Consider the following 11,776-nt stretch of genomic DNA (forward strand, 5'->3'; position numbering starts at 1 on the left):
AATAAATCTTAAAAAATGACTGGACAAAACATAAAAGTAACTTGTGAAAGGCTTTGGGGAGCAAACAATTGTAGGCCACGCTTGAGGGGCGCTGATACCAGGAGAGGAAGCATACAGAGGTGAGCTTCATATTTATCCGTGGCGGCTCAGACAGTAAAGAACCTGGGAAGATCCCCTGAAGGAGGGCATGCAACCCACTCAGTATCCTTGCCTGGAGAATCCCCATGGACAGAGGAGCCTGGTGGGCTACAGTCTATGGGGTCACAAAGAGTCGGACACAACTAAGCGACTAACACGTTCTTTCAGTTTTCCCTTGAGGATATTTGCCAATTATTGTGGCAGGACAGATGCAAAAAAGTGGTGGAAAAGACTCAGAAAGTGGCAGTCCTCGACTGGGCTGAGCTGACAGTTTGTACCAGACAGTGGGACTTGAGGGAGAAACTCCCAGATGGGGCACTGCGTCCCAGAATGGACATGCCGTCTTCCCCGCAGGCATCTGCCAACTCCTAAGCAGCTCATTGTCCTTTCAAGGACCCCCAGGGGGCTCATCAGAAAGCACTAAAGAAGGCTAAGTTGCTGAGCAGCCATGTAACCCGGGGGGGAGACAGGTTGGGGTTCCAGGCCTGCAGTGGAGAAATGGCTGTGCTTGAGGCCCCCAGAGTAATACAACATCGGAGTCAGGTCACATGTGAAACAGACCAGGCCTAAGAAAACCTAAAACCAGATCTCTCCCCTGCCAGAAGAAAACAACTTTCTTTGGAGGAAGGGAGAGCCTACGTGGTCTTTAGTACAATGTGTGTGTGTCTTAGTCGCTCAGTCATGTCCGACTCTGCGACCTCCTGGACTGTAAGCCGCCAGGCTTCTCTGTCCATGGGATTCTCCAGGCAAGAATACTGGAGTGGGTCGCTATTCTCTTCTCCAGGGAATCTCCCAACCCAGGGATCGAACCAGGGTTTCCTGACTGCAGGCAGATTCTTTACCATCTGAGCAACCAGAGGCTAACCCTTAGTGCCAGTACTTAGCATCTATTCAAGGAGAAAAAGACAATAAAAACACGATGGAATTATCAGAGGCTGAAATAACTATGTTCCCAAAATAAGGAAAAAAGAATTTGACGAGACCTTTAGAATTGTAAAGTTTAACAGGAATCTTAAAAAAGTCTATTGGAAATTTCAGAACTGGAAACCATCTGCAATTAATTAGTAGACACATTTGGTAGTTGATTAGATACTAGACGTGCAAGGGGAAAAAAGAATTAGAGGAACTTCTTGAAGGACAAATCTCGCAATCTTTGTTTCTCCCCAACAATCTTTTTAGGAAGTTATTAATAACGGGGGATATACTTTAACAAAATGAGGGATTTAAAAAGAGATGATCCGGTTCAGCAGAGCAGCGGAGGGACATCCCAGGACGGCAGTTTCTTGGTCCGGACTGGAGTCAGAGGATTGAAGTTTACAAGAAGCTTCAGGATAAAAAGAGTCAATAAAGTATGTGTTGTGATGCAGAGTTTGAAAGAAATTAAGAATGCGATGAAAGAAACAAAAGTAGATAGACATTACAGGGTAAAAAATGGAAGCTGTTCAAGAAAGGAAATGTAATCACAGGACAATACTCAAGCTCATACAGCAAACAGTAAGTATCGAATACTTAGACATAATGTGAGCCTTTTATTGACTGACCTAAAAACCGGTACCACAAAACTACCATGGGAAGAGAGGGGAAAGGTTGTAAGAGCAGAAAATCAATATGTAATATATTGCTAACATCTAAAATTGAAAAATCGAGAAATGATATGTTACTTAGCTACACAAGCAACTAGCAGGCGAAACATCTACACCTCATTGCCTCTTGCAGTGAGGAGAATTAGGACGGGGATGGAGGCTGGTGCTTTCTGTTTTGTGTGTGTGGGGGGGTTGTTTTGTTTGTATTTGTTAATTTTCTTGGCCTCCACACACGGCACGTGGGATCTTCGTTCCCTGACCAAGGATCAAACCCATACTCTTTGCTTTAGAAGCGCAGAGTCTTAACCACTGGACCACCAGGAAAGTCCCACGGGGCTGGTGCTTTTCAATATTCATCCTTCTAGGTCATGTACTGCTCTATTTAAAATGGCTAACCAACAAGGACCTACTGTGCAGCACATGGAACTTGGCTCAAAGTTATGCACCAGCTGGGATTGGGGGGGCGGTTTGGGGGAGAATGGATACATGTGTGTGTAAGGCTGAGTCCCTTTGCTGTTCACCTGACCATGACATTATTAATCAGCTATACCCCAATACAAAATAAAACATTTGGAAAAAAAATGGACAAAAAATATTTATCCTTCTGTATTATTTCATTTTGTTTTAAAGTCCATAACTATGTTCTTTTCTTTGTTGTTGTTAAAATGAGAAGAGAAACATACTATGATGGCAAGAGGCCAAACAAACCTGCTCTAGTCCTCTCAGTTTGCAAAAACCCCTTTCTGGATTCCATCCCACTAATGGTGAGGTTAACTGAGGATGTACTTTCTGCGTCAGTTGATGGCTGAACAACAGCCAGGCTTCTCTAGCCTCGCCTGCATCTACATGTCTCTGACTCTCTAGAGCATCTGATACCACTGCCCACTTCCGTTTTCAGAAACACTCTGTTTTTGTGGTTCTCCCAGCTGAGTTTTCCTCCTACCTTTCTGGCCATTCTTTGTCTTCTTCCCGACTTTTATACAATAGGAGTTTTGAGGACTCAGTCCTCAGTCCGCTTCATTCTATATTCTCTTCTCTCTAGCATTCTTGTCCACTCTCCTGGTGTTATTTACCACCTTGGCCTAAATTCTCAGAACTGCTTGCAGGCCTGGTTTACTGCACAGGCTCCTCAAAGTCAAAATATCCACTGTCCCGTCACCAGCATAGACCATCTTAGCAAAAGGCCCCACACGCACCTCAATATCCCCTTCTCCTCCACCTCTCAGGTCTCATATACAATTAAGACACATCCAAACATCTCCAAATCTGTCCACATACCCTCCACGCCTCTGCTCATCACAGGATTACAAGGATGACCTCCTGATCGGTACCCCTGATCCCAGTTTTGCTCCCATCCAATCCAGTCTCCACACAGTGTCCACGGTGATCTTAACATACACATGTGACTATTGCATTTTACCCTCGGGAGTTACCATGAAGTCCAAAATCCTCAACATGAATAAGCCAGCACACAAGGCGGTGCATCAGTTATATCCTGTCAACCTTTCCGCCTTCCTCACAAACCACTCCAGTCCTTATTCCGCTATCCTGCCATGGGGGCTCTTTCTGCCTGGAAAGTGACTCACGCCGCACCTCATGAAGATCTTACCTCCAAGGACTTTCCACCAGTGTCTCTCCTAGATCGTCACCTCCCTACTCTCATATCTGTCTACTCGCCTCCACCACCACCCGCGTCATACAATAAGCTCTAGGAGGGCAGTGGGCCTAGTTGCCCTGCTCACCATTGTATCCATGATCTTGGGCCCAATGTGTGACATGGTTCAGTTCAGTCGCTCAGTCGTGTTCGACTCTGTGCGACCCCATGGACCGTAGCACGCCAGGCCTCCCTGTCCATCACCAACTCCCAGAGTTCACTCAAACTCATGTCCATTGAGCCTATGATGCCGTCCAACCATCTCATCCTCTGTCGTCCCCTCTCCTCCTGCCTTCAATCTTTCCACAATGAATGTGGAAAAAACGGATAGAAAGGAGACAGACAGGTGAGGCGGGCAGGACAGACAGATGAGATGGAAGGTGGTGCAGACAGAAGCTGCAATAGGAGGGGTCACTAACCCAACACCCGGATGGGGTCTGAGGGCAGGGCAGCGAGACAGGACCCGAGTCGGGTGGGCAGGCTTGCGCTCGCCGGGCCCTGCTTCCGCAGGGGGCGCTCGTCGCCGGGGCGTGGCCTCGAGCAGCCCCGCCCTCCTCGCCGGCGACCGGCAGGCGGGTTCCTCGCAGAGGCGGCGCGGACATGGCTGCGCTGGTGGAGCCGCTGGGACTGGAGCGGGGTAAGCGCGCCCCGCGGCCCTGCCCACCCGGCCCCGGGTCTGCATCCCAGTCTCCCGCCCCTCCCCGGGCAAGACCCCGGCGGGTGGGCGGGCCCGGCGGGGGTGGGCGGGGCGGGGCGCCGAGAGTCCGGCCGTCGGGGGGTGTGGGAGGGTCCGTGGGCGAGCGGGCCGGGGAGGGGGCGCCCGCTGCACGCACACCTCTGCGCGGGTGTCTGTGGGGATCCTGGGCACGCAGGGCGCCCGGCTGGCCGCAGTCTCTCCTCTGCCACCCGCGGCGACTCTGCGGGTGTCCGGCCGGGACGCGGCTGTTCTTTCCCGGGTCTGCGTTCGCCCTGACTTGGTCTCTGGCCGCAATCTCTCCGGGTTCTCTGCGTCTTCGCGTCTCTGACTGTGTGTGTCTGTGCGCCCCGCCCCCGCCCCGCAGAAGTGTCCCGGGCAGTGGAGCTCCTCGAGCGGCTCCAGCGCAGCGGGGAGCTGCCCCCGCAGAAGCTGCAGGCCCTCCAGCGAGTCCTGCAGAGCCGCTTCTGCTCTGCCATCCGGGAGGTGAGAGCACCGCGGCGCCGGGGCACGGGGCGGGCGGCCGTAGTTCTCCTCCTGGTCGCCCCGAGCCGAGGGACTACGCCTCCCGGCAGCGACCGGGGCGGCGCTCCTGGGGGTTGGGGGGTGGTGCCCGCGCTTCAGCCCAGGGGTTCTTCGGGAGTTGTAGTTTCCGCGGCTTCGGAGTTGCGGGGGCGGAGCGGACCCTTGGGTGGGAGGGTCTGCGGGCCTGGACGCCTGTGTTGAGGAGCTGGGCTGGCGGCTCCCTGAGGCAGGGCTGCGTCCTCACCAGGTGTATGAGCAGCTCTACGACACGCTGGACATCACCGGCAGTGCTGAGATCCGGGCCCACGCCACGGCCAAGGTAGGCTCCCCCCACCCCTTGGCTCATGGGATCCACTGAATCGCATGGTCCAGCTCAGCGTCTTCCTAAAGCCAGTCATTCCTGTTTCCTCCTTCATGATTTTTGCCATATCTATCTATCACCTTTACTAGTATTTATAATATATTTTGAATAATCTCACATTTGTAGCTTCAATGTCATATAAAGGTATCTTTGAAAGTGAAAAGTGAAAGTTTTAGTCACTGAGTCGTGTTCGACTCTTTGTGACCCACCGGGCTCCTCTGTGCATGGAATTCTCCAGGCAATTAGCAAGTACAATTAGAAACTAGTATGAAATGCCTGACCAGAAGATAAGTTTAAACCTTTACACGATGAAAACAATGAAGTTGGGTTAAACACTGAAATCTTACTAAATCATGGTTAGATGCTGTTTGCTTGCTCGAGGCTCGAGATTCTCTCAGGCCTTTGTTTCTCTCTGTAAAAAAGTGAGATTGGCAAAAAAGTGAGATTCAAGACACACACAGCAAATGGAGGCTTTCTCTTTGACAGTCTGAAGTGTCCAAAGTGACGAAAATGGACATCTTGTCACTACAGAGTGATCTTGTGTTGACTTGTGTGGCAGGTGCCCCATTCTTGAGAAGAGCTCCCTGGCCGAATCCCTCTCCTGAGCGGGGGCCTAGCCTCCACCTGAATGCGTATGCCCATTGTGGGGGGTCCTCACCTCCCAAGGCTTTCTCTTTCCCAGGCCACGGTGGCTGCCTTCACAGCCAGTGAGGGCCATGCACATCCCAGGGTAGTGGAACTGCCCAAGACGGACGAGGGCCTGGGCTTCAACATCATGGGGGGCAAGGAGCAGAATTCGCCTATCTACATCTCCCGTGTCATCCCTGGGGGTGTGGCTGACCGCCACGGAGGCCTGAAGCGTGGGGACCAGCTGCTGTCAGTCAATGGTGTGGTGAGTTGGGGGCTGAGGCAGGGTTAGGGGTCATAGTCTGCCCAAGGTAGCAGAGTCCCGGTTTTTCATATTCACTCAACACACTGAACACTGCCTCTGTGTCTCACCCTGTTCTGGGCTTTGCTGCAGACCCTGAGAGTAACTAGGGGGCTTCCCAGGTGGCTCAGTGGTAAAGAATCTGCCTGCCAATGCAGGAGACTTGGGTTTGATCCCTGGGTCAGGAAGATCCCCTGGATAAGGAAATGGAAACGAACTCCAGTATTCTTGCCTGAAGAATCCCATGGACAGAGGAGCCTGGCGGGCTACAGTCCATAGGGTTGCAGAGTTGGACACGACTGAAGCAACTTAGCATGCACACACGCTGAGAGTAACTGGCCTCTGCTGGTACCTCCAAGGACACCCTCTCTGGTGAGGGAGATAGACCCTGGCTGAAATAATCCTAAACCAGGGAGATAATGAGGAAGCACAGAGCACTGTGAGAGCCCAGATGTGGCACCAGACCAGTGTAGATGAGGGAAGTTTTTGGAGATTAAGGAACATTTGAGTTTGTTGTTTTTTGTTTTTGGCTGCTCTAGGTCTTGGTTGCAGCATGTGGGATCTAGTTCTCTGACCCGGGAGTGAACCTGGGCTCCCTCCATTGGGAGCACAGAGTCTTAGCCACTGGGCCACCAGGGAAGTCTCCTTGAGTTGGGTTTTGGAGGATGAGTAGGAGTTGGTGGAGAAGAGTGTTAGGTTGAAGGTACAGTAGGCAGGGACTGTGGCTCTGCATTCCTGTGAGCTGAAGAGAAAGGACTTGGTTCTGATGGACTAGGGCATGCAGATAATTAAAACCACTATGGTTAGAGTAGAAGGAGGCAGAGCTAGATAGGTGGTTGGGGTCAGCCTGGGAGGACTGTGAGCAATGGAAGGCTGCTCAGCCTGGAGGTATATAAAGACCCCCCTTGGGACTCTGGGGAATAAGAGACTGGGGGCTGGAACACCAAGGATGAGGTCTGAGCTGGGGCCAGGTGGTGGGGACAAAAAACAGGGCAGGAGGGATGGATTGGGGGTCATCAGGCTTTGCCAGGGGGGAAGGGGATAAAGATGAACTGTCTGAACGGTCCCCGCAGAGCGTTGAGGGTGAGCAGCATGAGAAGGCAGTGGAGCTTCTGAAGGCTGCCCAGGGCTCAGTGAAGCTGGTGGTACGCTACACACCTCGAGTGCTGGAGGAGATGGAAGCCCGCTTTGAGAAGATGCGCTCCGCCCGGCGGCGCCAGCAACATCAGAGCTACTCGTGAGCCCTTTGCCACCACACCCCTGGGGCTCCTCTGCCTCCCTCATCCCCAGACTCCCAGACCAGGCCGGTAATTTCTGAGACACTGATTGCCACCCCTAGCCCTGGCTCCTTTCTCTGGGATTCTGACCCTTGACCCCGACTCTCACCCCAAACCATTCTGACTACCTTGGGGGCCCCTACTTAGCTTACTTCCACCCCAAGATGGGGAACCTGCTCTCTCTGGAATCCCTCAACCCACTTCCCTGGGCTCTTTGCTCTGGAACCCCAATCCTGGCTATCTCTCCCATGCCTACCACTGTCTTCTCCGCTGAGCTTGGCTCCCCTCTCTTCACCCTCCTTTTAGGTCCTTGGAGTCTCGAGGCTGAAACCACAGATCTGGACCCTCACCCCCTCCCCTGTACAGTATTTATTGTCACCAACTCCTTATTTAAAGATCTTTGACCCTCCTTGAGTGTCTGTGTATGTCCTGCATCCAGGGGTTGGAGTGTCTGGAGATGTGGGAGGGAGAGAAGCTGAGTCGAGACCAGACCCTTTTCAGGGTCTGAGAGCGGAGCTTGAGACTTTTCGCCAGGTCCGAAGACAGAGGCTGGCCGGTTTCCCAACGATAAGTCCAGGATGGAGGCTGGGACCCGATCTGGGTCTGAGCGCGGGATCAGAGCTGAAGACAACTCCCCCCTACCCTTCCGAGATTCTGAGGGCGGAAGCCAAGCCCCCTTTCTCTATAGCTGGTCTGACAGAGGAGTCCTGAAACGCGCCAGAGTCAGTGGGCGGCCTCTGTGTGGGCGGGGCGGAGCGAACCATTAGCCTAGTCCGCGGGGGGAGCCCTGCCGGCCGCGCAATAGTCTGCGCGAGAGGTGGGGGTGCCACGTGCAGTTTCCGAGGCGGGCTCATGGGGTGCAGAGTAAGGTGCACTCGCCGACCAGCCATTCACCCCACCTTATAACCCGAGCGCGTGTCTCCGGGAGCCGCCCCCGTCTTAAAAGCCATCTTTTACTCCCACCTCGCCGCCCGCCCAACCCTCCTGTCCCGTGCGGCGCGAGGGCAGGCGCGCGCCACCGCCGGAATCCGGGGTCGCGACTGGCGTTCCACGCCGCGCGCCACTCGCTCCAGGTGACATCATCCCCATGCCGGGCTCCGCCTCCCGCCCCAGCCGCCTCACGCCGCGTGCCTATTGGCCGACCCGCCTTAGCCCCGCCTCCCGCTCTCCGCCCGCGCGACCCCTCCCAGGCAGTGCGGGGGCGGGGCCTAACCGCCGGCCGGCGCCGACACCGCCTCCCATTGGCCACTCGGCGCCGTCTGTCTGTCTCCTGTTAAAGGGGCCACGACCGCCCCAGCGCTGGTTGCGGGGGGGAGGAGGGAGGAAGAATTTTTTGGCGGGGGAAGGTGGGATTTGGGGGGCGCTGGTGAGCACCCCTAGATCTGGTGGCTGCGGCCTCGCGGGGGGAGGCTGAACGGTGACAGGGGCAGGGGGCTATTTTAGGGGGTAAAGGGCTGTTAGACCGTGAAGGGGAGGGGGACCCCAGCGCCCAAGCCGGAGCAAGAGACGCGGAGCCCGCGCGAGCCGCGGAGACTGGGCTCCAGAGCTACAGATCCGGGCCCCGGCCGCCGCCAGGGGCCCCGCCCGGTCCCCCCACCCCACCCCCACGTCCCTCCTGCAGCCCAGCTCCGCCCGCAGCCGCCGCGGACCAGGTAGGTAAGAGCCCAGCCGGGCCCGCCTGGCAGCGCCCACCCGGGGGACCCCTCGCCGAGCTTCCCCCGCCTCCCCGAGAACCTGGATTCTCTTCTCCTTCTCCGAGGACCTCACAGCCCAGATTTCACAGCCCGACCCCAGAGACTCAGGCGTGTCCCTCCCGGCTCTCAGAGTCACCAACCGAACCCTAGGATCCCAGGCGTACTGCCGCCTTGCGCCTCCTCCAGGGCCCGGGAGCCTTAATTTCCCAGGTCAGCCCCGGGAACCCCCTCTGGACCAAGATCCTCCTCCTCGGCCCAGTCCTGGGAGATCGACACCTACCAAGGCTGTGTCAGACTCCCCCAGTTAGAGCCGCCGGCCCCCCCTCCCTCGGTCGCGTCGGCATAGTCCCCCATTCGGGGACCCAGTCAGCCCATCTCCGGTCCTCCGGCTTGTACAGCCGGCCGAGTCCCTCGGTCCAGGCCGGCTCAGCGGCCGCCCTGGACACAGGCCCGCTCTGGAGCTGTCCATGGTCACCATTCTCGGCAGCCGTGTCTCCCCCACCTCCCGCTGCCGCCGCCGGGGAGGGGGCGCCGGCGGCGCGGGGATCCCCCTCGCCGCGCCTTTGACCCGGGAATACCCAGGCCCTCCCCGACCTGGGCGCCCGGGCCTCAGGATTCCTCTGGCCAGGCTCTCAGCCCCATCCTCAGCACCCCAGTTGCGGTGACCCCAGCTGCTACTTGAGGAGTCGTGGCTTCTGAATGTTCTTGCCTGGTCCACCTTAGGGATCTTGGAATCCGGGGATCCAGATCCTACCCGGGTCTGGAAGCCTTGTCAGTCCTCACTTCCTCTGGCTAGAGGCCCCAGCTGGTAGCCTTCACCACTCCAGGAAGGAATCCAGTTTCCCAGCCTTTGCCCCTTTAGAGACCCAGTTCAAAGCCCTGTTCCCCTGCAATAAATATACCCAGCCTCCTGGCACCCCAGCATCTGCCCCCTTAGGGATTCAGGCGCCATGATTCCTCCCTTTCAGGGGCTCAGAATGCAATTCTTAATGCAATTCGCTGGCTTCTGCCCGTCCTCCCCCTTGAAGACCTAAATGCCCTGTCCCTGATCCTGTCTCCCCTCAGCGACCCAGGAATTCAGACCCCACCTTCTGTACTGCTCATCAAAGCCATCTACCCCTGCCCTCCCTTCCAACAAGGACTCAGGCTCCAAACTTCCATATCCTGTCTTTTGCCTCCACAAAGATTCAGGAGTCCAGTTCCTCAACTCTGACCTCCAAAGTATCTAGCTGCTCAGCTGTTACTCTTAGGGACCCAAGTCCCTACAGCCTCACTATTGCCCATCAACTCTGGTGGCCTTGAAAAACCCCTGCCTCATCCCCGTATCAGCTCAGATTTTGGGCTTCCTGGGGTTTCCAATATTTTCCCTTGAGACCCAGGTTCTTGAGATGCTTCCAGCACCCCATCATGATTTTTTCATATCGTGATGCCCCATCCTTCAAGTACATTCTCAGACTGATAAACCGAGCATACATCCCTTTCTCCAGATGTGTTCTGTGACCTAGGTTCATTTCGTGATCTAGAACTGCCTTCCATGTTTCCAACTAAACAGGCACACTGGCAGTGCTTCGTGGAATTCTTTCAAAATCCTAGAATATTCTCAGTGAACATCTCTGTTCCTTTTTCACCCAAGGTATGTTCTAAATTCTAGGTCAGGTGCTAAATTCGAGTCATGATGTTCCCCAGGTAAATTCAAATTTCTGATTAGTGCTCCCAAGCCAAGCGACCAAGCCCACTTTCCTCCCCTTAGATATGTTCCTTCCTCCCCCCACCACTTTCTCCCCCACAGATCTTAGTTCCCTGACCAGGGATCCAACCCAGGCCCCAGCAGTGAAAGTGCCTAGTCCTAACCACTGGACCGCCAAGTAATTCCTGACATATTCCAATTTTTAAGAAGCCAGTGCTTATTTTCTTTTAAAATTTCATTTTGGGTGTGTTCTAGGTTCTAGCCACATCCTTGGCAATGTTCTAGATTCTGTTCTTTTCCCAGGGGCATTCTCAGTGCTAGAATGTGTGTGTGTGTTCCATTTATGGGCTGTAGCTTTTCTCCAAACTGCGTTATCAGTTCTAGAATATGTTTCCATATTTCATTTTATTTATTTTTGGACTTTGCTGTGAGGTATGCGGGATCTTAGGTCCCCAACCAGGGATCGAACCTACACCCCCTGCAGTGAAAGGGCAGAGTCCTGACCACTGGACCACCAGGGAAGTCTCTGAACCTCCCTATTTTATATACCATCCAGTTCTACAGTCTTAAGTCCCCAGGATTACACTGCGCCTTCCTTCTTCAGGTTCTGTATTCTAAGCCCATCCATCCCCACCTTCTCTGTCTATCTTTTCCCCCAGTGTGACCTTGGCTCAGAACTTGTCCCCTGGTGGACTGTGGGCTTCTTCCATCTGCCACTTCAGCATTCTAAACATGCTCTAGGCCCTCTCTTGTTCTGGAGTCTTCAGCCTAGAAATGTCCTCATTTCTAGAACACACCACCCCCACCCCCACCTCCTTTGCCAGCTCAGTCCTTATGCCAGTAAATTCTCAGTTGCCAGAATGCCTCCTTCAGCATTCTCCCCCAGGCAATTCTAAGTTCCAGGCAAACTCCTTGCTATTTTCTAGGTTTTTTTCCTTTGCTCCAGGGCATGTTCTGAATTCTAGAGCAAATATTCTGCCCTCTGAGTTCTAACATTATCTAGACATGTGAAGAAACCAAGAATGTGACCTCTGTTATATTCTGTGTTATATTTTCGTCCCTTGTAGGTTCTGAGTTCTTGTTTGGCTTCTGACTTAGGTTTGTTAAGCATTGCATTAGGTCTGTCCTTAGATATCATCACCCTCCCTTCTATGTTTGGGGTTCTGGGGGTGAACCAGACACTCTTTTGAGTTATTGGATTGCTCTTGGCTGGTTCACGGTTCTAGACCTGGGTT

General features: G+C 54.3%; 1 protein-coding gene across 2 annotated transcripts; it reads left to right on the plus strand.

The window, feature by feature from the left end:
* The first annotated feature begins 3,975 nt into the window (after positions 1–3,975).
* LIN7B (lin-7 homolog B, crumbs cell polarity complex component) lies at positions 3,976–7,488 on the plus strand. 2 transcript variants are annotated; one of them, XM_068992907.1, is made up of 6 exons: positions 3,976–4,012; positions 4,437–4,555; positions 4,842–4,913; positions 5,638–5,847; positions 6,957–7,120; positions 7,467–7,488. In XM_068992907.1, the coding sequence occupies exons 1-6, from the start codon at positions 3,976–3,978 to the stop codon at positions 7,486–7,488; spliced, it is 624 nt and encodes a 207-aa protein (XP_068849008.1). The 2 variants fall into 2 exon arrangements, with proteins under 2 accessions (XP_068849008.1, XP_068849009.1); XM_068992908.1 differs by lacking the exon at positions 5,638–5,847.
* Positions 7,489–11,776: the final 4,288 nt, after the last annotated feature.

This window comes from Capricornis sumatraensis, chromosome 20 (assembly GCF_032405125.1).
Source record: "Capricornis sumatraensis isolate serow.1 chromosome 20, serow.2, whole genome shotgun sequence".
NCBI lineage: Eukaryota > Metazoa > Chordata > Mammalia > Artiodactyla > Bovidae > Capricornis > Capricornis sumatraensis.